The sequence below is a fragment of the Triticum aestivum genome, chromosome 2B (assembly GCF_018294505.1).
Source record: "Triticum aestivum cultivar Chinese Spring chromosome 2B, IWGSC CS RefSeq v2.1, whole genome shotgun sequence".
NCBI lineage: Eukaryota > Viridiplantae > Streptophyta > Magnoliopsida > Poales > Poaceae > Triticum > Triticum aestivum.
The window spans coordinates 344,509,183-344,535,288 of record NC_057798.1 but is presented as its reverse complement, the minus strand read 5'-3'; the positions used below and the strand labels follow the sequence as shown (position 1 = coordinate 344,535,288).

At 45.6% G+C, this 26,106-nt stretch overlaps 1 protein-coding gene across 3 annotated transcripts; it reads left to right on the top strand.

Moving 5' to 3' along the window:
- Positions 1 to 4,724: 4,724 nt before the first annotated feature.
- LOC123044895 (mediator of RNA polymerase II transcription subunit 14) lies at positions 4,725 to 22,991 on the top strand. Of its 3 annotated transcripts, none has more exons than XM_044467779.1 (9): positions 4,725 to 5,398; positions 8,636 to 9,715; positions 10,001 to 10,098; positions 11,630 to 11,804; positions 14,232 to 14,652; positions 14,788 to 14,880; positions 15,127 to 16,070; positions 17,027 to 17,997; positions 21,222 to 22,991. In XM_044467779.1, exons 1-9 carry the CDS (start codon positions 5,165 to 5,167, stop codon positions 22,027 to 22,029), a joined length of 4,824 nt encoding a protein of 1,607 aa, XP_044323714.1. In that variant the 5' UTR covers positions 4,725 to 5,164; the 3' UTR covers positions 22,030 to 22,991. The 3 variants fall into 3 exon arrangements, with proteins under 3 accessions (XP_044323714.1, XP_044323713.1, XP_044323712.1); XM_044467778.1 differs by having other exon boundaries at positions 4,726 to 5,398; positions 14,232 to 14,880; positions 17,027 to 17,581; positions 17,657 to 17,997; XM_044467777.1 differs by having other exon boundaries at positions 4,727 to 5,398; positions 14,232 to 14,880.
- Positions 22,992 to 26,106: the final 3,115 nt, after the last annotated feature.

Genomic DNA, 26,106 nt, shown 5'->3' with positions numbered 1-26,106 from the left:
GTGGCCTGCATCGTGTGCATCGGGTGGACGACCGTGCGTGCGTTGCTTGTTGCGTGCTGGACTCTGGCCGGCGGTGCGTGCATTCATTGTTGTTGCTCCGGTCAGTTGTGCTATGCTTGTGATGTCGTGCAGTGCTTCCACTTGTTGATTTTTTCTCTCTTCTGTTAACCCTCTCTTTCTAAAATTGCATATCTCCTTTCTGTATTAATCATGTACTAAGAATCAATGGATTGCGAGTTCCAAATTAGTTGAGTGGGCATGCGTGGCCTACTGCCGCATCTAATTTGTGTAATTGGACTAATTTTGACAACAACTTTTTTGTCTCAAAGTTGTTGTTAGAAGCTCCAGTATAATCCGCGGTAAAATATTAGAGTAGTTCACAACAGTAGAAAGTGCATTCACAGAGGGTAATTTCACCACCTCATAGCTAGGAGGTCATTTCAACATCTATCCTTTATCCTTTCAACCAAACATAAAGTTGGCTATGTATAACCAAGTCTCATCCTCTCAACCAAACAAAACAATTGGCTATCCCTGGCCAGTGGGTTGGGGATACCCACAAGAGAAAAATTCACTACAGGTCCTATTACTTGCGCTGGCGCCAGCTTTAGTCCCTATGGTTACAAATACCCGAAATACAATCACCAAACTTGCTCTAGAGGGTCATGTACGGTCCATTATACGGTTTTGTGTACGTATGCGCTAAGCTGGCTCTAGTCAACCGACGCCAAGCATGCATTGACTGCCACATGTGCCCAGCTCGCTCGAATATGCATGCACGCAGGGGTCTTTTTGCAAAACTGCCAGTTATTTAAAACTGCCCAGTTTTTTGCAGCTCGCCCCAGCACCCCACAGAGGCTGTGCCTGCATCCCGCGGTCGCACCTCTCTCGTGGCGCAGACAGGAGTAGTAAGCTAGCCATGGGAGCAGCAACAGCCAGCAGCTAGCCGCCGGTCACCGCCTCAATTCGCGTCGTCTCAATGGGGATCCTCTGCGGTGCACCTGGGGCACACCATCACCGGTCTCCCTGCTCGCCTTAGCACCCCACGGAGGCTGCACGCCTGCATCTCGCGGCTGCAACTCCGACACCTACGCCTCGCCGTCCGTCGAACTCCATGTCGCTCGGCACGAACACACGCCGCACCATCTGGTCCTTGGCCAGCGCGCCCACCACCGCCATGTTCAGGATCTTGTTGAACACCGCCTGCAGGTTGGCGGCGCGCTGCGGGGTCACGGCTACCGGCGGGCTGGTGGAGGTGGGGCTGCGGTGCGCGGCGGAGGAGAAGTGCGAGTAGCCAGACATGGCGTGCGTGGCACGGCGGAGGAAGGGGACGAGCAGGACCGCGGACGGCGAGACGTGGGCGTGCGCGACGTCCGCGTGGGCGTGCACATACTTCATACGCCAGTGATTCGGGGGCAGCACGGCTTGGCTTCATTCCTTCGGTGCGGAGGCTCACGAGAGCGAGGTGGAGTTTGAGGACAAGCGAACATGGCGAGGAGTGGCCGACGACCAAGTGGACGGCGAGCGGCGACGGCGACCTTGTGGCCCTCGATCGGGCCCTTCCCCTGGGAGCAGCCGGCTGCGCCTCGCCAAGACTATGCTAAGCAGCGGCCACACGCGTCGGCGGGCACGGGTAGTCGTCAACCGGGTGGAGGTCATGGTGGTGCTGGGCACGCGCCTGGACATGGTGCAGAAGGAGTCCAGCGACACGGTCGAGACGGTGGTGCATGAGTCAGCAGACAGTGGAGCTGGGGACTGTGGCGTGGGTCATGGGTCGGCGTGCGGATGGGTCATGGAGGTTGCCGACGTGCTGATGATGCAGTTCACGCTGTCGTCGCGGCGACAGAGAGCTCCTACAGGCCGAGGCCACCCACGCCATGTCCGGCCACTCGCCCTCCTCGTCCGCCGCACACCACAGGTGGGCGCCGACGTCGACCACGACGGCTTCTTGTGCCTCCTCTTCAGCAGCGGCGGCTTCTTGTGCCTCCTCTTCAGCAGCGGCAGCCCCAACTCCACTTTCCTGCTCGAGGCCGCCGACAGGGGCAGTTCGCCGTGCTGCTCTCCTCCGGCGGCTGTGACATGGCCATCGCCGCGCACACCCAGGACATCGGGGAGGTTGAGGAGGAGGCGGTGGTCGTTGTTATTGTGGTGCGGGGTCCCGAGGAAGCCATGGCCGCGGAGGAGGCGGAGGATGCCGTGCCGGTGCCGCTGGTGGTGGTGGTGGAGGAAGGGGATCGGCGGCGAGAGGGAGCGGTTGACTAGAGCATTATTAATAACCGGCAGTTTCACAAAAAGACCCCTGCGTGCATGCGTATTAGAGCGAGCTGGGCACATGTGGCAGTCAATGCATGCTTGCCACCGGTTGCCTAGAGACAGCTCAGCACATACATACACAAAACCGTATAATGGACCGTACATGACCCCTAGAGCAAGTTTGGTGACTGTGAGCATGATTGGTCTACTACCAATATTTGGCTAGCCAAATGTTGGCATTGCCAAATATTGGCAATACCAAAACTTGCCAAATGTTGGCAACTTTATGTGAGATAGGCAAGACAACTTGGTACCCAACCAATGAGATGCTCTGTATTTCGGGTATTTGTAACGGAAGAAAATCTTGTACGACCGGGTCGTACGCACACGAACGTGAGACCACCCCGAGTGCTTGACATCTGGCGATCCCAACATCCAGCCCAACGTGAGTTGCAGATAAAAAAAAGCCCAACACATGCTCAATTAAAAAGCCAACGCACGCTCAATTAGCTGGTTCGTTTCCTTTACGCCGTCCTCTCAGCTGCTGATGATTCATCTTCCAAAAGAAACGAATATACGTCAGATCTGTTTTCATCCTGTTAGCAACGAGGCGGCAAGATGGCTACGGCCCCAGACGACGGCATCGCAGCACACGGCCAAGGAACATACATGGCATCGTCTCCTCCAAAACCATGTGCACCCGCGGCTCCTCCAGTGAGGTTAAGTCCAGTTCACCAATCTTGATTAATTCAGTTCGGTTCAGACTGAAAAAACATGTGACAACAAGCACATTCCTTCCTTTCCTGAAGCCTGTCTTGATTAATTCTATTGTTTACCCTTGCAGCAATTGCCAGTGATTGAGACTAATGGCCAGCCGAGGGCGAGCAGCACACTAATGAATGATCATGACTTACAAGATGCAGATAAGGCTCCAAGTGTTGGGATATGTTTTCAGTCTAAGGAAGAGGCGTACCAATTTTACAATTCTTATGCTCAAACCAAGGGATTCAACATTAGAAAGTGCCACTTGAAGTTTAGGGCAGCTAAGTCTTTAAGTTCCAGATATTTTGTTTGTAGCAAGGCGGGTGTGAAGAGTGCTAATCCAACACATGTGGCCAAGAAAGAACGAGCTATTTCGACAAATAAGTTTCAAATGCCATTTGCTCCGTTTATTGCTGTTAATCATCACAAGCAGACTATTCTTTTTAGTGCATCACTACTATCTAATAAATCTGTAGATACCTTTGAGTGGGTTTTTAGAACCTTTCTACAAGCTATGTCTGCTAAGCAGCCTGAAACAAATATTCAGCCGCTCGTCAACTAGATTTCAACGATGGTGCTAGTACATCAAGGTTTTCAGCCGTGGCGAGCCCGATCGTGCATTGATGCATAATGTCTTGTCGGTTCCTCAATGCTAGTTAGCTGGGCATGTCAGCTATATGGTTGTGTATTTGGTTTAGCATAAACTGGAGCTATCCTTTTATTTTGCTGCTATGTGTGTGTCACCTGACAATGCTGAACATCTGTTACCAAACATATATTCTGTTAAACTGAAGCTACCATTTTCTTCTACTGCTATGTGCTAGTGTTTCACCTGAAGCTATCATTTTCTCTGCTGCTATGTGTGTATTTCACCTGGCAAATGGTGCTATTTACTTGCTGCAATACAAAACTGAAGCTATCATTTTCCTCTGTAGCAAACCATGAATGTTGGTTCATGCCAAACAGTTGACACCGTATCAGATTATGAGGGCAAATGCAAATGCATCTTTACATTTATCGAAGAGTTGACAGCAGAATATGAAAACGTCACACCGCACTTATGCCAAGAATGGACACCAACATATACATTGCAGATCTTGTTTACATCATATGCCACATCTTGTATTGGAATAAAATTCAGAAGAAAAATAAACAAGAGCAGCCATTGTTCAGATTTTATAGCTCAAATCACACACACAAAAAATCAACATGAACTTGTTCTGCTCAGTACGTCGGTCGCGCCGCGAGGGTGGTTGAGGAGAACGGCGGCTGGCATCGCGGAGCACGCCGGCGAGCAGCTTCTACGGTGCCGCGGCCTGGGTCGCCAACGAACGCGGGGAATGGAGTACGCCGAGCGTCAAGGAGCACACCGGCGGCGATGTGGCGAGCAGCCGGAATGGATCTCATCGGCGGCGATGTGGTGAGCAGCCGAAGCAGAGCACACCGGCGACAGGAGTTGGCGGCATTGGAGAGGTTGGGCGTCGATCTGGGCTCCAGTTTGGATAAGGTGATGCTGCGTGCTTTGAGATTTGTATTGCCGGAGGTCAAGCGCTCGGGGTGGTCTCACGTTTGCATGCGTATGACCCGGTTGTATCAGATTTTCTTCCGTTTGTAACCACAGGGACTAAAGCTCGCGCTAGCGTAAGTAATAGGACCCGTAGCGAATTTTTCTCTACCCACAGCAACCTAAACCTATCCACTGGACCAAACACACCCGCTATTTCAGTCCTGGGCGCGCCGAACGGCCGGAGATGCTCTGACGCACCAGCTCGCCCATCTTCTTCCTGCCGTTCCCTCGAGAAAAAGAACCTCCTGCCGGCCGCCGCCTCGCGATCCCAGCTCCATTCCCACAAACTTTTCGAACTTCCCCTCTCGGTCCAAGCTGAACTCTACCGGCTGCGGCTCCCGACCTCTCACAGGATCCCCAATTTGAAGCCGCTGGTGGCACTGCGGGGGCGTAACTCTATAGCCGAGGCAGCGGCCGCCCAGCCGCCCAGCCGCTCCGTGTACGCGGACCTTCTACAATCTCCTGGAAACCCTACAGGGAGAGCAGCTGCGGTGGCTATGGCGCGGCTCAGTCACCTGTAGGTCCCTACCCCGAGACGTGCGTGAAACCCTAGACTCTTCACTCACTCTCGGGTGGTGGTAGATGGCGGGGGAGTTGGGTCAGCAGACAGTGGAGCTGGGGACTGTGGCGCGGCAGGCGGCGGAGGAGTCCTACCTGGCGCTGCGGGAGCTCGTGGAGAAGTCGCGGGCGGGCGCCGAGGGGGAGGCAGCGCAGCAGAGGTCGGATACTGAGAAGAAGATCGACCTGCTCAAATTCATCGACCGCACCCGCCAGCGCATGCTCCGGCTCCATGTCCTCGCCAAGTGGTGCCAGCAGGTCCGCAGCTGTCAATTGTTTCCTTCCTTGAATAAGGAGTTTCAACTTTCATTGTTCAATTAGAACTGCAACTTGTGTCCTCAAGTAAAAATGTTTTTATAGGATCAGGCCTTTGATTGCTCTGAAGGCTGCCTTAGTTGAATAGAGTGACGGGAAAGCAGATTTGGATTATGTTGCAATCAAGGACAGAAGTGTTTACTGTAATAGGAAATCATTGTTCAACTCTTTGTTGGGACTATAAGAACTTTAGGTATCCTTGTATAAAATCCATAATAGTATAATCTTGGGGATGGCTACGATTGCGTCGAAGGGAGTGTACATCAAAATCTATTTAGTCTACATTCCACTACTATAGCTCTGACCAGACCGTGCTGCAAAACCCACATATATTCGAAGGAGATCTTTTCCTTTATGATATTGCTCTTCCGTTCCAAAATAATAGAAGTTCTAGGATTGTCCTAAGTCAACCATTTTTAAGTTTGATCAAGTCTATAGAAAAATATGCTAAGATCTACAATATCTCAAATATATATAATATGAAAATACATTTCATAATGAATCTAATGAAGAAAAATTGGTGTTGTAGATGTTAATTTATATAGATTGGTCAAACTTAATGAAGTTTGACTTAGGATAAATCTAGAATTTCAATTATTTTGGAACGGAGGGAGTATAACTTTCAAGCACTGAAGAATCAGCGAATGCTGAGAACACCCACTGTGGTAAGTATAATTTTGCTAAAATTGTGGAGACTGTTAGTCGGCATTGAACGTTCAGTTAGGACTCACAATCCTAATCAGAATCCACAGGAGAATCCGTTTTGAAGCACCTTAGATGCTATAGAATAGCAGGTGTATGACTTGTGGTCAATCCGCCTTGCTGGTCAGGCCATGGTTTACACTGTCAGTTCGCATCAACAAAACTGGAATTTATGTCAAGCATATGAGTATATGTATTCTGCTATTGAGCAGTATTACATATGACAATTCTCAAGCAAGTAGACTTGTCTTTTTTGAACGGTAACACTTTCAACAAATCTGGCAAACCAGTCTATGAACCGACACCTAAAGCTACAAAATGCTTGAAAGTTTCCACAGCCTTGAGCTAAATTCATGTTGAATCCTTCCATTTCACTGAGACATTTTCAACACAAAACAATTCTCCTTAGATTTGTTTGATGGAAATATTAGCCAGTTATGTTTGGTTGTCATTAATCACCCTAACATAATTTAGGGCTCCGGATGCTTTGACTTCAATTTGGTCAGGCTATCAGTTCAGTTTGAAGGTCGCAAAGTATTGGAAAGAGTATATTTTTAGCCCTTCTATTGCCGAAGTCTACGCTTGGTCCCTCTACTCTACTAGAGAACAATCTTGGTCCCTCAAGTGTGATCCCTCCCTTGCTCCGTAGTAACCCATTTAGAACAGAAAATTGAAAACAATCATGAAAAGTGGGATGTCATGTGGGCCGAACATACAGGCTCAAGGGCCATGCTGGGCCAGGACTGCCCTAGTTCGTGTAGTCTAGTGCTTGCTGAGTCCATCTAGAGTTAGAGTAGGAGTCCGGTTCCTAAGTTGGGAAGGTTTAGTCCCAAAGAAGGCCACCTTGCTGGCTGGATCCAATTCTAGTTGGAGTCCAAGTCCAAGCCCTCACATGAGCAAGAAAGCAAGCAGAAAAGTTAATCTATTTTCTCACCTCTTGCTCCTGTGTCGTTTGATGGTGTCTCGGATAAGGGGACTCACTATGTCGACTCCCGGTCTGGTGGGCCAGGCTGAGTATCCCTTGGCGAGATACATGAAGACTCTGGAAGCCTTGATGTTCAAGACAAGGACTTCGTATCCGTGGAGGACTCTCCTCTCCACCGACGTAGCCGACTAGGGCTCTTGTAATCCTAGGACCCAAGTATCTTATATAAGCCGGGGCCGGGTTAGTCAATAGAACACAAGTTAAGACAAGTTACAATCTCGTGGTAGTTTACCTGTACCTTGTACACACTCCAACGCAATAAACACGAGCAGGACATAGGGTATTATCTCCTCGGAGAGGCCGAACATGATGGGTAAAATCCCCGTGTCTCTGTTACCCTCGTTCGAAGACATCTAGCTTAGGATCCCCTACCTCGAGATCTGCCGGTTTAAGTTCCGTCACTGTGCGTCCCTCTCACCCTTGCTACCGCCATGGGTCGGCGGGACTATCGTCCTTGGCCACTAGTATCTCACTACTACCCCTATGCTCCACGTCCCAGCCTGCTGATTCCCAAGCATGTGACAATTTGGTATCAGATTCATCTACGATCCCGATGATCTCGACTACAACTATGAGTCAGCCTCCGGCGCCATCGCCGCCGCCACCACCACCCAACACCCTTGAAGACATCATCGCCAAGCAATGCGAAGACCACGAAGGTGTGGTTGCCACCCTCCATAGCCTCACCAGCGACTTCCAATCCTCTTTATTCTTTTTAATTTTCTTCCTTTTTTCTCAGTGTCTTCTATATCTTCATCGTAAAGACTGTTTCTAGGGTATTTTCTGGTGCCCAAATTTCCCTACCAAAATCTTGACAGCCTATGACATCTCGCCTCTTACTTGGTTGGTTGCCTATGAGAACTTGCCCACCTTCCTGACATTGCCTTCACAATTATTGCCAAATAGGCAAACTAAGGGTCAAAGAATATCTAGCCAATGGTTGGCAAAAATTTGGTAGGGCATGTTGTGGAATCAACCAAACATACCTTCAAAATAAAATTTCAGTTAAAAAAGCAAAATTTTCATATCTGTTTCTGGATTTTCCGAATATTTTGTTCTGCTGCCCCCCAACTTCTCCTTAAACAAGTCGAGTTTTCTAGAAAGGAGACTACAGTTTTTTTCTCCTAATTTTCTCCCATTTTTTTGAATTTTTTTTGCCGCTTTTTTGTGCTGATTGGGCATCCACGTGTGCGAAACTGTTGTCATCTTTAAAACCGTTTTTGATGGAGCAAAGGACCAAACTTCATTTAGAGATTCTATGTATGCAAAATTCATGCTGAAGAAGTGCGTACTGAACCCAAAATGCCAACTTTAAAGTATTTTATCATTGTGTAATGTATTTGCTCTGACAGCCTACAATCTACCTTAATTCCTTAGCTACTCAGCAAAGAATGTATTTCAAAACTAAGTTTTCCCCCTTCATTATCATATTCGGGCCATCAAAATATGTATCTGGAATTTTGTGACAGAAAATATTGCTTTTGCTTCTGCAGGTGCCCTTGCTTCATTACTGCCAGCAACTTGCGTCAACTCTCTCCAGCCATGAAACTTGCTTCACCCAAACAGGCGATTCACTGTTCTTTATGCATGAAGGATTGCAGCAAGCTCGTGCTCCCATTTTTGATGTTTCATCTGCGATAGAAGTCATACATACAGGGAGCTATAGGAGATTGCCTAAATCTGTAGAGGAAATAGGTACTCAGAATACACTTTTTCAAGATGAGCGGAGGCCTACATTGAAGAAATTAAGCACCCTTGTGCGGGCAAAATTACTTGAAACCCTAGTTCCTAAAGAAATGTCTGAGGTTTCGGTGACTGATGGAATAGCCAATGTACAGGTAGATGGCGAATTCAAAGTACTCCTTACGTTAGGTTACCGTGGGCACTTCTCGCTGTGGAGGATTTTGCATATTGAGTTACTTGTTGGTGAGAAGACCGGGCCTATTAAGCTTGAAGAGACAAGAAGGTATGTTCTGGGTGATGACATCGAACGGAGAATGGCTGTGGCTGACAATCCCCTCACAATTTTGTATACAATTCTCCATGAGCTATGCATCTCTTTTGTTATGGATACCGTAATTAGACAGACTAATGTTCTACGACAAGGTAGATGGAAAGAGGCAATAAAATCTGAACTTGTCTCGGATAGTCATAGAAGTGCAGGACAAGGTGGGAATAATGCTCCAACGCAGCTTGGTCAAGATGGAGAGCTCGATTCAAGTGGGTTCAGGATACCTGGTTTGAAAGTAAATTATTGGCTGGATGAAAGAAACAGTGGGTCAGCAGAATCTGATTCATCTCCATTTATTAAAGTTGAGGCACTGCAAGATATGCAGATAAAGTGTCAGCACAGTTCATTTGTATTGGATCCACTTACAGATAAAGAAGCTGATCTTTCTCTTGATCTGAGTTGCATTGATGTTGAGGCAATCATTTTGAAAGCAATTGCTTGCAATAGACACACACGTCTTCTGGAAATTCAGAGGGAGTTGAAAAAAAATACTCGGATTTCTCGATCTCCAACTGATGTCGTCCTGAAACGGAAAGAAGATCATATGGACGTCCTGCAAAAGGTACTGATATAAACCACTATGTTTAGGAACATTCTAGTGGATTTCCTTATGTTTGGGATACCTTACTGATTTGCACTTGCCAAAGCAGGATTCATAAATTTTCTTCATACCAGTCCATTACTGAAAATGCAACTTCACTGAACTCTTTATTTTCTTATATTTGCTCAAGCTAAGACTTGTGCATAATCACTTTTGAAGTTCTTTCGCTTGTGGGCATTTTTTGTTTGCCTGCTTCCCTGCTAGTTCTGAGTTTTAGTGCTTTGTCTCTGTTCATAAATTGCACAGAGAGTGGATAGAAGGGGCTTCGAGAATTGTTGTACAAATGAAGTGCTTCAGGTTAGGGCATATGGAAAATCGTATATTCACCTGGGAATAAATATCAGGTCCGTTGTTATTTACCTTTTGCATGGTTGATGCTTCATCCTTACTTTCTTGTCCTTAATATCCACAAGGTATTTAGTGTCAGTTTTGTTAAGCTTCACGCACTAGCCAACGCAACCAAAAGTCCGAACTAATGGAAAGGGCTAGGCAATCCACATATACACTTCGACACCCCATCTCACGTGTGACGCGGGAAGTCAACATGTGAATAGACTCAGAGGTATGGCTCAGAGGCCTATATGTGGACACAAAGGGGGGAACAACAATTTTTGGATAAATTGTGAAAGCCAGGACTTGAATTCAAGACCTTAGACCCTGATACCATGTTAAGCTTCATGCACTAGCCAACGCAACCAAAAGTCCGAACTTATGGAAAGGGCCAGGCAATCCACATACACACTTCAACAAGTTTATTCTTTTAAACAATATTTATTCCATGGTACTTATAAAACAACTAACAAAGTCATAAACTCTCTGGCAGTATAGGTATTATAGTGACTTCCTGTAGTCTTTTATGTGAGAATCCTGTCTTTGCTTTCTCAGTATTTAGCCGGCCGCGTGCAACTTCAGTTGCATGCTCGTGCACCGGCACCAACTACAGTTGCATGTCCACCGGCTGCAAGCAAGTACAGTTACATGCCCGTGCACCGGCGTGCAACTGCAGTTGCACGTCCATCGGCTACGCTCTACTGTTTGTCCATCAGTCGCGCACTAGTGTATTTCCATCGGCCGCGCACAACGGCAGTTACACGCCCGCCAGCCGTGTGCAACTGCATGTCCACCGGCCGCGCGCAACTGCAGTTGCATGTCTGTTGAGTTTGTAATCCTGCTGCCCGTTAGTAGCTAGCTCGTTTAGCTATACTGTTAGCTAAATAAACAGCCATGCAGCGTGTGCATGTCCACGCCCTGGCTGATCTCGTTCGGGTTTGTTAGTTAGCTATTTAGGTGTGTGTCTTGACTAGCTCATGGGATGGCATGAGCATGATGATCACGGCACACACACACCTCACGTACATTGAGCGTCGTGGGATGGCACAACTGGTAAGTTCGGTGGTGACGAGTGCTTTACCTAGGTGTTGGTTGGCAGGCAAATGAATTCCTAGGTGATATACCATGACAACTATGGTCGTATATGTCAAGTAGACTGGCAATGATGCAAGTGTTTTTCAATATTTAACTTTGACCGACGATTAGTTCAACTCTGCATTACTTCATAAGTTCATATGTACAAACTTGACACCATCAAAAAGTTTCCTAATAAGAGCCCGATGGTATCAATTTTTTTCTCATGTAATCCACACATTGCTAAACAAATATTGGAAAGCGTGCGGGCCTAATATTTTTGGATGGAGGGAGTGATCCTTTTAATTCATGGTAAAAGGCCTATCTTCCTGCATGTTCCACAATATAGATTCCAATAAAAATCAAGAGTGTATTATTGTGAGTTATTTCTATTCTAACTTCTAAGCCTTATTTTTTCCAGCTCAGTCCCCTTTACTTCCTAAATTTATACCTTATTTTTTTCTACAATAGGAGTGGTGGCTTCCTCCTGCAATCACCAAAAAATATATTACCACCTTCTGCAGTATTAGACTCTGAAGAAGCCCTTAATAAACAGAGCATAACACCCACTGAGGTCTTCGTGAGCTTAAAGACCAGAAGCATCCTTCACTTGTTTGCTGCGACAGGAAGGTTTTTGGGCCTGAAGGTTATCAATTTGCTCAACTTGCTATCTTTATCTTCTGTTGTGTTGCAATCAGCTCTTGAATTTATTTCTTGCAAAGATCTCATTGAATACTGAAAAAATCTAGGAGGTTAGATATACTACGACATGAAACAGCAATACGTCGTCTTGTTCATGATGAACCTAAAACCAAAACCTTACTTGGTTGAACAATTATTTGCTTGGTAACTACAATAGCCAATAAAAGAATTCTCATGCAATTAATTGATCATACTTGGTCTTGCATTAACCATTTTCATGTAAAAAAAACAGTAACCTGTGCTTGGTATGAAGCCAATCTGAATAATGTGAACTGTCATAATGTAGATCAAAGGAGTAACTGCAAAGTAATTTGACACCAGTTACAGCTGGCACCAAGTTTTAGAGAATCTGCCACGTAAGTTCAGGTGGGCCAATGTCACAACTTGGACCAGGTATAATAAAATTGGTCTGGTTCACTGACTTAGGCCCACAGTCAGTTGCCACGCCAACACCCCTTGCGCTAGCCCCTTCCCCTCCTCTCCTCGTCCTCACCCTCTGCACTGCATGGTCTAGCAACACCAGATCGACTTAAGCAATCCCTCTGCTTGTGGCCACTGAAGAGTGAGGCACAATGGCTTTGTGACTGTGTGCAGAGTGAAAGAACGAGTCCAGGGCCCACACCCCCCCACTCGGTCATCGACGACTTCCTTTGCTTCTGCTTTTCACCATCTCAGAAAAACTGAAGAAGCTAGGGTGTCAGCCACTCTCCCCAGATCTACAAGGGCTTGGATGGTGGTATTGGGTTGTTAGCACCCTACTACAACGCTTCTTGAGTTAACTGTTACATTTCTAACTTATCTGAAAACTCTTCGGCTTGATCCAATGTTCCATCTCGCTCCTTGCAAGGATTTGTCACTCGACCCTGTGCAGAGTGAAAGAACGAGTCCAGGGCCCACACACTCATCGACTGCAAGGACTGTTTACCTCTTTCACTTTTACCGCAGTGGCAGGTGTAAACTGAAGCCTATATAAGCCTCCGGGGTGTGGCTATCGTTGAATTCCCAGTTTGCCTGAATGACTAAACTCTGATACATCTAGCTATAATAGATAAATCGGCCCTCTGTTTGGTCTCTATACTAGCATATACTCTGTCAATTCCCAATTTCTTCCACAAATACATGTCTAATTGTTCTAGGATCTGACATGGGTTATGGTGATGCTGCCCCATTGGCCACGATTTGGACTACATCTGGAGAGATATCTGCCATCCCTGTTTCTTGGTGCCACTCAAAAGCTCTGAGGACCTGAGCTGCCGTCTTCTTCCCTAACAGCTCTGTTGTAATTCTTCGTCTCCGGCGAGCCATTCTTGAACTAAAGGGTTCTACACCATCCTAGCACCCTCCTCCTAACCACTCATTCTTTCAACAGAAGTTCGTTTTTGTTTTCTGTTGAAGAACCATCTACGTCGGCAGTGTGCTGAGACCACATACGAACATGGCTGATCTTTGGTACCCTTGGCTTCCCTGTTTGGCACGTCCAGGATCCTTAATGTTGACATCTGGAGCCCAATTACACTGACATCACACTTATGTCTTGATTCTGCAACACCCGAGCTCACAACATCGTCTTGAGCCCTTCTCTGTCACCATCGACAGGAGGGAAACATCACTGCCATTCCATTTTATCTGTCTCCAAGCTGAGTCTGGTTGTGCCTTGTCACCGGGGAGTCTGGCCGTGGCCGCCTCACCAATACTATTTTTCTTGTTGAACCTTTTTGCCAATGAAGTATCGACGCCGAGGAGTTGCCAATCCACACACAGAAACATCTGTAACCAAAGTATCTTTATTATGTAATCACGTAACCAAATCATTAGTCAGGAGTGAGGTGGAAGAGTGGAGTGAAGTGGTATGGATTTATCACCTGACACAAGGCCTGACCTACTCGGTTGGTCCGGTTATTTCTTGCCTGAACTGAACCGTACTATTTGTTTGAACTCACTTGTCCAAAGTTTTTAGAATTCAAAAACTTGGTGCAAGCTGCAACTGAGGTTAATATATACCTGGTCTAAATGCAATGTGTCAACTTAAATTAAGCTATAAAGTTCACGCTTATGAGCCATTTTGCTCAAAGTTCCATGCGTAAGGGAACATGTTGCATGTGAAGAGAAGATGTTTTCTTGGTATTACCCACGTTATTCTAGTGATATATGTCCTTGTACTATGCATTTGAGTTTTAATTACTAGCACCAACTGGACCACAGGGAAAAGCCTCAGCTTTATATCTGTCAGGGCCCCAAACATTTTAGAACTATTAGCCTTTTATGTGTATACTCATAGTGAAACGTCGTTTCTATATTTGATTGTTTTCGTTCATATAGTACTATCTTAAAACTTATTATACTAAATTTATTTGTCTGGTGGTTGTTCCAGGTTTACTCTGAGTGTCAGATTACTCTGAAGATACCAAAATCCATACTGTATGGTTCAGATTTTATGGTTATGGGATTTCCTTGGCGTACAAATGCCTATTATCTTCTGATGCAACTTGATGACAACCTCATGCCGGTTTTTTATTTGCTTGAGGTGCATACTGACGGAGAAGACAGGTCTAATATTGATACAACCACTGATGCTAAAGAAGTTGTAAGGTTTAACAGAATTGACATTGGCCAGATGCAACTAGGTGAAGATGAATGCATTGCAAATCTTCTCGATGTAGAGAAATTGCAGGTGCTACAAAGCATGGAAGATGGGTCTCCCAGGCATAGTGAAATTGATGAGTCTCTTCTTCTAAAGCCTTCATTTTCTTCTGTTGTTAACACAGTATTAGGATATGAGCAAGATTCTCCAAGTAAGGAAAATTGGCTGTCTTATAGTTCGCCCTCAACTCATTTGAGTTCTCAAAAAGTTGGCCGTCAGGGGGTTAGCAGTAGAGCTGGCCCACCTGAACTGGATGATGACTTACTACACTCTAACATTGACACAGCAAAAGTCGCTTCTGGTGTCACTTTGGACAGTTATCTGCTGAGTAATTCGAAGTCTGCATATAGTACAGAGACCTCCGGTTTGGTCCCTGCAGGTGATCATCCATCCAAGCTATCAGCTTGTTAATTCGGTCATGACTTGAGCTCATTTAGATCTCGAGAAATCATGTTATTGTGGATGGAAATAAATCTCCTTGCCTTGATTTCTCAAATAATCCAAACTATAGTACTGTGCACATTAACCAAAATTAGAATTTTTAGTCTCTGATATTCAAATAGCTTTTTATGTAAAATAAAGAGGTTTTCTTCTTAATGTTATGCTTTTATTTGGAAATTGTCAGGTTTTGAGAATATCTCCACTTTACGCTCTGAAGTTCCATCTGGAAAGAGATATCTTTCAGAGTTCTTGTTGAACATCCCATCATTACAGCGATCAATAATCAGTGGTGGGCCAAGAAAGAGAAGAAAACTGCCAGAAGTTGCAAGCAGTGTGCAATCTCGAACAACCCTCACCTATGGAACTATACTGAGAGAAGGAAATTGTTGTATTACAGAAAATATATATGCTTCTGTGCTTCTTCAAGTCATAAAGCATTGTTCGCTTCGTATCAAATATGCTCAACTGACTACCCAGATGAATTCTCTTAACATTCCATATGTAGAAGAAGTTGGTCTGGGGACACCCTCCTCTAATCTTTGGTTACGGCTACCTTTTGCTCAAGATGGTTCTTGGAAACACACATGCTTACGTCTCGGTGAAGCTGGAAGCATGTCATGGGGTGTTAGGATCAACGATCCATATTATGGTGCACTGTGGGAACTTCATGGAGGCAGCAATACTACAGAATGGGGTTCTCGTGTTCGCATTGCAAACACTTCTGAGATGGATTCACACATCTCTTTTGACTATGATGGGATCACTTTGACTTACAACTCTGTTGAGGCTGATAGTATACAGCGGCTTGTCTCAGAATTACGGCGACTTTCAAATGCTCGTGTATTTGCTTGTGGAATGCGGAGGTTGGTTCGTGTTAAAGTAGATGAGAAATTAGTTGAGAATCAGTTAGCTACAAAGGCAAAGTTACATGCAAGAAAAGGTTTCAGGAACAGGTTATCGGACCAGATGGCTAAAAATTTCCGAATTAACGCTGTTGGTTTGATGAACTTGTGGTTCAGTTATGGTGCCAATGCCATGCCCATGGTTCACTTTGTTGTCGAGTGGGAGGCCGGTAAGGTTGGTTGCACAATGCGTATTTCACCAGATCATCTTTGGCCACATACAAAGGTATGGTTTTTAGATACAAGCGTACTGCATCACAATATATGCAACTGTGCATTACATTACTGCATGTTTGGCTGACTTGTGATTATGCTTCATTTGGGGTAACATGTTGACTGAAGTTTTATATTTGAAAATGTATCACCTCATTTACTAGATTGGATATTGATACAGATCTCAGTGAGGTTGGTATAATAGGTATCAGTACGGTGTGCAGTTGTGCATGCTTTCCTTTTTTAACTGCAGCCATCTCAGTGATTAAACTACATTTGTTCTCAATCCACTTTATAGTCACTTGACCCTTCCCCGACCCTGCGCAAGTGGGGGCTACGTGCACCGGGCTGCCCACTTTATAGTCACTTGCATCCAACTGAACTATTCGACTTCTTTAAAAGTTTAGATACTGTTTTTGTTCAGATATGATGTTGTTTTGTACTACCTCTGTCTCAAAATATAAGGCGTTTTGCAGCGTCTCAAAATATAAGACGTTTTTGCAGTTCAAATTGAACTGCAAAAATGTCTTATATTTTGAGACGGAGGTAGTACTTTTGTTAGTCTTACATGGAAACTGTTGATCAAAGTGCATATTTTTTATGTTTGGAGTGCTAGCAGTTACCATGGCATGTTTTATTTGTAACTTGAAGTTGTTAAATACTGGTGGTTTAAATTTGGTTTCCTTGTCTGTAGTTGGCCAGCATTTGGTTCATGAACAAAATTGAAATGCAGCACTGGTCGATTTTAAGCTCAGTTTGACCAAAATGTGACCACAGAATATCATTATTTGCATGATTCTTTTTTTTTACCAAGAAAGTGCAAAGAGTTCTGCCAATCTATGTGTGGCGCCAGACTTTTGAATTTTCTACTTAGGCATTCTAAACTCTGAACAAGACTTGGCATACTTCTATACGAAATTTGCACGAGATATTGTCAATCTTTTGTTTAATCACGTTCCCATAATGCAGTTTTTGGAGGATTTTGTGAATTGCAATGAGGTAGCATCATTTTTGGATTGCATCAGACTGACAGCAGGTCCTTTACTTTCCCTTGGTGGTGCAATTCGTCCTGCAAAGATGCCTGCTGTCCCTGCTGTTTGCGGTTCTGCACAAAAGCAAAACAATGTTCTTTTGGCAAATGGTTCATCATCAACTACTGTGCATATAAACAGTCATGATGCTCAGACTTCCTCTATGCTCTCTGCCGTAGGCCGGACAGGGCATGGACTAGTTCCTAGTTCTTTGATGCCTTTTGATGTTTCTGCTGTGCTCCGTGGGCCGTACTGGATACGCATTATATATCGCAATAAGTTCTCTGTTGACATGCGCTGCTTTGCTGGGGATCAGGTCTGGCTGCAGCCAGCAACCCCTCCAAAAGGCGGACCTTCAATTGGTGGATCTTTACCTTGTCCACAATTTCGACCATTCATAATGGAACTTGTTGCTCAGGGTCTAAATACTCTTGAGCCGAGCTTTCTGAATGCTAGACATACTAGTGCCAATACTTCATCTGGAAGTCAACAGGCAGTTACTACTACGAATCGCTTGAGTGGTGGTGCTCCTGGGGAAATTAAGCTAACTTCAGGTGTTGGTTGTCAGATAGCAGCTAGTGTGAGTAGAGCAGGCAATGCCACACTACCTTCAGGAGACGGAGCTCCTGCACACCTTTCTCCTGACACTAACCTTCCTGTGCATATGAAAGGAGAATTGAACACAGCTTTTATCGGGCTTGGAGATGATGGTGGCTATGGTGGTGGCTGGGTCCCTCATGCTGCTCTTAAGAAGGTGTTGCGAGGCATTCTCAAGTACCTTGGAGTTCTATGGTTGTTTGCACAATTGCGTGATATTCTGAAAGATATATTGGGGTCAGTTTTGAAAGATAATGAAGGTGCACTTCTGAATTTGGATCAAGAACAGCCAGCGTTGCGCTTCTTTGTGGGGTAAGATGCAATTTATTCATATATTAGCATGGTATCTACAAGAAAGCCAAGATATCCCCAACTTTTTATACTTTACAGAAAGCCAAAATATCCCCAGCTTTTCTGATATGTTAATGGCCTAATATGATGCAATTGGATGACTAGATGTGTGTTATTAGAACACAATTGCACATGGAAAGTTCCAAGAGTTGTGCAAAATTTTCTTATCATTCTTTACATTAATCTTGTCCTATTTTTAATGTTTAGTTTTTCTTGTTCATATGTATTGTACTCCGTTCCAAAATAAGTGTCTCAACTCTGTACTAACTTTAGTACAAAATTGTACTGAGGACGGAGTGAGTACAAAAGAAGGGACGGAGTGAGGACGGGTTGAAGTAGGGATTTTTAGGTGAAAGATGAGATCATAGATTTGGGCGATAAACTTTGGAGGGAGAATCGATCCATTCTTCTGAACAAAAACAATTCTGCTTTTCCTATAAATTAGGCAGTTCGCCCCCCCAACAAATTTGATCTGGTTAACAGGATGCAGGGAAAACTTGTTCTTATCACTATATACCAGATGCTAAAAAAAGAGGGCAGCCTGGTGCACGTGGCTCCGCTTGTGCAGGGTCCGGGGAAGGGTCCGACCACTTTGGGTATTTTGTACGCAGCCTTTCCCTATGTTTCTGCAACAGGGTGTTTTCAGGACTCGAACCCATGGTCACAAGGCAACATCTGTGTGCATCCTTGTTTTTGCTAACATTTTCTTTTATGTCCTTCGAGATGTTACCCCTAACAATAGTATGTAACTGAATAATCAGTGCAATGTTATCTCAAACATTGAACCCAAAAGATGAAATAGCAACCTTATGATCTTATCTAGTCTGGACGGTTGCTCGCTAAGAGCAACGATACAAGTAAATAATCTTTTACTGCATGTTAGGTTGTAGATGAAGGGGAGCCTTGGCGCAGTGGTAAAGCTGCTGCCTTGTGACCATGAGGTCACGGGTTCAAGTCCTGGAAACAGCCTCTTACAGAAATGTAGGGAAAGGCTGCGCACTATAGACCCAAAGTGGTCGGACCCTTCCCCGGACCCTGCGCAAGCGGGAGCTACATGCACCGGGCTGCCCTTTTTTTTCATGTTAGGTTGTAGATCAAAATGGTAGGATTAAGTACATGTTAGGTGTAGATTTGAGGTACTAACATACTGGCCCTTCCTCTTCGAGGTTTTGCGCCAGTACGGATTTGGCGATCGCTTCAGGGAGTGAATCGCAATCCTCCTGTCCACGGCCAGCACTCGTGTCATGCCCAACGGGGAACCCGGCCCGCCGATCTGGCACCGTTGTGGACTGCGCCAAGGAGACCCTATATCACCGCAGCTCTTCGTGCTCGCCGTCGACACCCTCGGTCGCCTCATGCGGCGTGCCCTCCAGGAAGGCATCATGCAACAGCTGCACCCTCGGCGCGACATCCCGGCGATCTCACTCCACGCCGACGACGTGATGCTATTTTGCAACGCCACACCCGGGGATGTCGACGCAGTCAAAGGGATACTCCACCTGTTCGGCATGGCCTCTGGCCTACAGGTGAACTATGCCAAAAGTTCGGCCACGGTCCTTCATGGCACCGATGAGACCACAATGATAGAGCAGCTGGGATGCCCGGTTGCGAACCTTCCTATCAAATATCTCGGCATCCCGCTGACGACGCGCCGTCCCTCTGTTGCCATGTTGCAACCCCTCGTCGACTCGGTGGCTGGGCAGCTTCCAGCGTGGAAGGCGTGGCTGATGAATAGAGCCGGGCGGCTGGCCATGGTGAGATCAGTGCTAAGTGCCATCCCCATCCATCAAATGCTGGCACTAGCGCCCCCAAAGAAAACCCTACGACAAATCCAAAGGATCCAGCAAGGGTTTCTCTGGGCAGGACGCGTGGCTGCAAACGGGGGGCACTGCCACGTCAACTGGCGACATGTTTGCCGTCCGGTCGAATATGGCGGACTTGGAGTTTGCGACATGGAGCGCGCCTTCTTGGCGCTGCGCTTGCGCTGGCTCTGGTTTGCCCGCACGGACAGCGAGCGCATGTGGCAGGGTCTAGACCTGCAGTTCACCGCCGATGAGCGAGCCCTTTTCTTCGCGTCCACATCCATGGTGCTTGGAGACGGCTCGACTGCCCTTTTCTGGGAGGACCGATGGCTGCACAGGCAATCCGTCCGAGAGATCGCGCCCCTGCTCTATGAGTGTATCCCCAAGCGACGCCGCAAGTCGACAACTGTGGCTGCCGGCCTCGCCGGGAGCGCGTGGGCGCGCGACATTCATGGCACCCTTGGGGTCCACAAGATCGGGCAATACCTGCTGCCGTGGCAGGATGTGATGCGCACTACACTCTCCAGCGAGCCGGACAAGCTGCGCTGGAAATGGTCTGCAAACGGGACTTACTCCACGCAATCATGCTACTTGGCCACTTTCCAGGGATCGACTGCCTGCCACTCCTGGAAGCTCATTTGGAAGAGCTGGGCGCCACCGCGGGTGAAATTTTTTCACTGGTTGGCTAACCAAGACCGGTGTTGGACCGCAGACAGGCTTGCTCGTCGAGGGCTACAACACCACCCCCGCTGCCTCCTTTGCGATCAAGCGCCCGAGACGATCCAGCACCTGCTGCTCGCGTGCCCCTTTGCCCGTCAGACATGGCACGCAACCCTGACATGGCTGCGCATCCCGGCCCCTGTCCCGGAGCACGAGGCCAACCTCATGGACTGGTGGCTGCGCGGGAAGGAGGCCACGCCACCAGGATTGCGCAAAGCCCTGCAGTCCGTTGCCCTACTAGTGCCGTGGATGCTCTGGAAGCACAGAAATGATTGTGTCTTTGAGCAAGCGAGACCATCTCCTGAACAGATCCTGGACAAGATCAAGGCAGAGATCAGCTGCTGGGCCACAGCAGGGGCCCAAGGACTCAGGGTCGTCTCTGCCACAGTCATGGGATGTCCACTGATCCTAGCGCCTGCTATGTAATTCCAGCCTCCTAGGAGGATTGTACTTGTACACCCCACCTTTTCAATGAAATGAAACGCAAAGGTCTTGCGTTTTCTCGAAAAAAGAAGTGCTGGGATATACCAAGGGTCAAAATCGCATTCATCGTAATCTATTTTATATTAGTTTATTATCACATCAGTCAATATGCACCAACATCGATGTAGATTCCTGAAGGAATACTGTATCTGAATGTATTCTGACTCGTTTTACTTGCAGTGGTTATGTCTTTGCAGTTAGTGTTCAGCGAGTTCAATTGCACCTTCAAGTTCTTAATGTGAAGAGGTTTCACCACCAGCAACAGCAACAGCAACAGCAAGCTCCTCAGAGCAGTGCTCAGGGAGAGCTAACACCATTTGAGATACATGAGATATGCGATTACTTCAGCAGATGTGTTGTCTGTGAACCTTATGATGCTTCTAGGATTGCTTCTTTTATCATGTTGCTTACTCTGCCCATTTCAGTTATACAAGAATTTGTAAAACTAATTACATGGAATAAAAGCTTGTCCGAGGCTCATGGGGACATTGCTGCTGCAGAGCGGGCACGGGCTGAACTTTGTTTGGAAAAGCATCCAAGATCAGTTTCAGATGATTATACTGAACCTTCTTTATTATCCAAGAGTAATATTCAGCATGACCGAGCCAACAATTCAGTAGATTTTACCCTCACTTTTGTGCTTGACCATAATCTTACACCACATGCGAGGACATCTGGTGGAGCTGCTTGGTTACCATTTTGTGTTTCTCTGAGATTAAGGTACACCTTTGGGGATACTAGTCATATCGCATACCTTGCAATGGATGGCAGCCATGGTGGTTGGTCTTGCTGGTTGCAACACGAGGATTGGGAGAGGTGTGAGCAGAGTGTTGTTAAAGCAGTGAAGACGGTGAATGGATCGCCAGCAGGTGGAGAGACAAGCCGAGGAAGGCTGCAAATGGTTGCTGAAATGGTCCAAAAGCAACTGCAACTGTGCCTAGTGCATTTAAGAGATGGCTCGCTTTCTGCTGGCTCAACTCGACCATGAAATGCATATTTTGAATTCTTGTAGTCAGACTATGATTTGTGTTTCTGGTAGTTGCTGACTTGCTCACTACTGAATAAGTCACTGGATGTTTGATAATATGGTGACTGACATACTGGTGTTTTCAGCTGAGGGCTCATGATGTTCCAGCTATTGGTTACTGGTACTCTATGGTGACTCATTGTTTGTTTTGTACGGCTCACCTTTGTAGCTAGTGTGCTGCTGATTAGACCTTAGAACCCCTGAAAAGCATGTTTGTGGAAGATGTACATCTCAGCTCTCAGGACAACAAGCAGCAGCATGTGTTGCCCAATGTCCCTCTCTGCAGTAGCAATGTCCCCATGAGCCTTAGAACCCAGACTCAGAGGACTTGCCTAGTCTTTGCTGTGGCAGGAATTGGATTTAGATTTGAGATGCAGGGGAGGCGTGACGCGGACTGCGATGGAGCTTGGCAAAGTGTTATGGGGTAGGGTCGAACACTCGGTGGCAGAATCTGACACAGGCAGACAGGCTATGGCAGAGCTGAAAAGGAACACAGTGGAAAGTTTTGGTTTCACTTCATGGTCTCCGCCTCTCGTCTTCCCCTTATGTTTCCTCTCTTCCATGAAATCGACCCTGGTGAACTGTTGAAAACCTTGTACTCCCTCCGTCCGAAAAGGCTTGTCCCAAGCTTCTCTCTCAAATGAATGTATCTAGCACTAACTTGATGCTAGATACATTCATTTGAGAGACAAGCTTTTCCGGACGGAGGGAGTAGATTTGAAGGTGTCTGCTTGGTTTGATACCCACAAGGAAGGCACAGCGGCTATGCTTGGTTTGATCACTGATATGCTGTTATGATACACCTTATAAATGTTGTATGCTAGCATGTGGTGGTAGACTTGTTTCGAAGATGCAAACTTATGTTGCATGTATTGTTGACAATTCAGAAAGAGTGGAGATAAATTCCCCTTTTTTTTCTTGGATATACTATTTCCTAAGGTGCAGGCTGTTCTGCAAGCTTGGTTTGCGTACTATTTACTCCTATTATAGGACGGCTGTGAGTGCTTAGATTCAGACTACCATAGTGAGGAGTTACTTAGACTAATAACATGCATATGTTACTAGTCTATGTTACAATCGAGAGTAACACAGTTGTGGTGTCATGCAATAATTTATTTATTAGTTTGTAGACTTATTTTGTTTTCATATGTGTGATGTTACCCATATTGTTATTAGTTTGGTGCTGAGGTTTTTCTTTTCTTTGAAAAGGACTCAAATGTATTACTCTATTTGATCCATGTTATTAATTGTAGCTGATTTAGTACAACAATTAATATGGATTGGAGAGAGTATAAAAGTTCAAAACATAATAAAATTTATCGAGGTTCTTGGACCATTGACCATTGTTGTCGGCACAATGAGCCGCCTGGGCATTGTTGTTGTCCCCATATCAGAGCCGGGCTGACCCGTTGATGACAGCCAAGAAGTTTTTATGCATGTGTATCTAAGGACCAACACCTTGAAGCCTCTGGCGTGGCTGTTGCACCTTTAAATCGATCAGAAGAACCTGGCTCCAAATCTTGTTGTAGCATACTAATAACAAGAAAGCCTAATCTTGCTGCCTTGAGGAGCTGGCAGGATTCTATTTCGGAGCTTCATCTAGTCTGTTTGGACGGTCAAAATTAAGAAGGATCGGAGCTAGGAAGATTGACCCAAAGAAGTGTCGCCATATATTTGAGGGTTGCCCATGTGAAGACTAAATTCCTAACCTATCAATAAAATTTGATGCTCTAAAATATTACTAGCTGGATACGATTTGTAAATAAGTAAATATTAATCGGGTCCTCATACCTATCTTTGCGGTGCGGATTTTTGGAACTGAGTCTATACGCACCCGATTAAAAAAGAGAGTAAAAATGTCAAAAAATGTGAAACTGTTTTGCGACAAATATAGTATAGCATAGCACTTACGTTTAAAGGGGACAAAATGACTTCTGTGATATTGTTAAAAAATAAAGATAAAACCGCAACTACAAAATGTGTGAACAATAAGCTTAATTTAGTATCAGTTTTGTTTTTATTCGTTCAGAGTACCACAAAAGTCACTGTTGCAAAACTTTACACATGAGTAATACACTAGACAATGCTTATTCCGAAAAAGTTTCACAAATATTTGATCATTTTTACTATTTTTATTTCTTTCTTGCAATTCGGGTACATCTGCACCCGTGTCCCAAGGTGTATTTTTGCTATCTTTTCCACTATAAACTTAATATACATTAGGTCCTAATGTGGCTCCAACGTATCTATAATTTATGAAGTATTCATGTCATGTTTACAACAATTTTATATGATTTTGGTATGATTTGAATGGAACTAATCCGGACTGACGCTGTTTTCAGCAGAACTACCGTGGTGTTATTTTTTGTGCAGAAATAAAAGTTCTCAGAATAGGCTAAAACTTTTTGATGATATTTTTGAAACAAAAGAGACCCCCAAAGCTTCGTGGGAGGACCAGAAGAGCCATGAGGTGCCCATGAGGCACTAGGGCGCGCCCAGGGGGTGGTGGTGCCGTGGTGCCTCGTGGGCCCATCTTAGCCCATCTTGACATGAGACCGACACCAAAGAATTCTATAAATAGAGAAACCCCCTAGAAATAACCCAAGAACTTCGGCTCTGCCGCCGCAAGCCTCTGTACCTTCGAAGTACCATCTGGAGCCCTATTTCGACACCCTGCCGAAGGGGGAAATCAACACCGGAGGCCATCTTCATCATCCCGGCGGTCTCCATGACGAGGATGGAGTAGTTCACCCTCGGGGCTGAGGGTATGTAAAAGTAGCTATGTGTTTGATCTCTCTCTCTCTCTCGTGTTCTTGATTTAGCATGATCTTGATGTACTGCGAGCTTTGTTAATATGGTTGGATTATATGGTGTTTCTCCCTCTCTATCTTGTTGTGATGAATTGAATTTTTACCTTTGAGGTTACTGAAGGAAATATGCCCTAGAGGCAATAATAAAGTTATTATTTATTTCCTTATATCATGATAAATGTTTATTATTCATGCTAGAATTGTATTACTTAGTACATGTGTGAATACATAGACAAAACATAGTGTCCCTAGTATGCCTCTACCAGACTAGCTCGTTAATCAAAGATGGTTATGTTTCCTAACCATAGACATGTGTTGTCATTTGATGATCGGGATCACATCATTAGGAGAATGATTTGATGGACAAGACCCATCCGTTAGCTTAGCATTATGATCGTTATAGTTTCATTGCTACTGCTTTCTTCATGACTTATACATGTTCCTCAGACTATGAGATTATGCAACTCCCGAATACCGGAGGAACACCTTGTGTGCTATCAAACGTCACAACGTAACTGGGTGATTATAAAGATGCTCTACAGGTGTCTCCGAAGTTGTTTGTTGGGTTGGCATAGATCAAGATTAGGATTTGCCACACCGTGTTTCAGAGAGGTATCTCTGGGCCCTCTCGCTAATGCTCATCACTATAAGCCTTGCAAGCAATGTGACTAATGAGTTAGTTGCGGGATGAAGTATTACGGAACGAGTAAAGAGACTTGCCGGTAACGAGATTGAACTAGGTATGATGATACCGACGATCGAATCTCGGGCAAGTAACATACCGATAACAAAGGGAACAACGTATGTTGTTATGCGGTTTAACCGATAAAGATCTTCGTAGAATATGTAGGAGCCAATATGAGCATCCAGGTTCCGCTATTGGTTATTGATCGGAGATGTGTCTCGGTCATGTCTACATAGTTCTCGAACCCATAAGGTCCGCATGCTTAACGTTCGATGACGATTTGTATTATGAGTTATGTGTTTTGATGACCGAAGTTTTTTCGGAGTCCCAGATGAGATCGTGGACGTGACGAGGAGTCTCCAAATGATCGATACATAAATATTGATATAATGGAAGGCTATATTCGGACATTGGAATGGTTCGGGAGAAGTTTGGGTATTTTCCGGAGTACCGAGAGGTTACCGGAACCCCCCGGGGAGTTGATGGGCCTTAGTGAGCCTTAGTGGGAAAGGGAGGCAGCGTCCAGTCCGAATTGGACAAGGG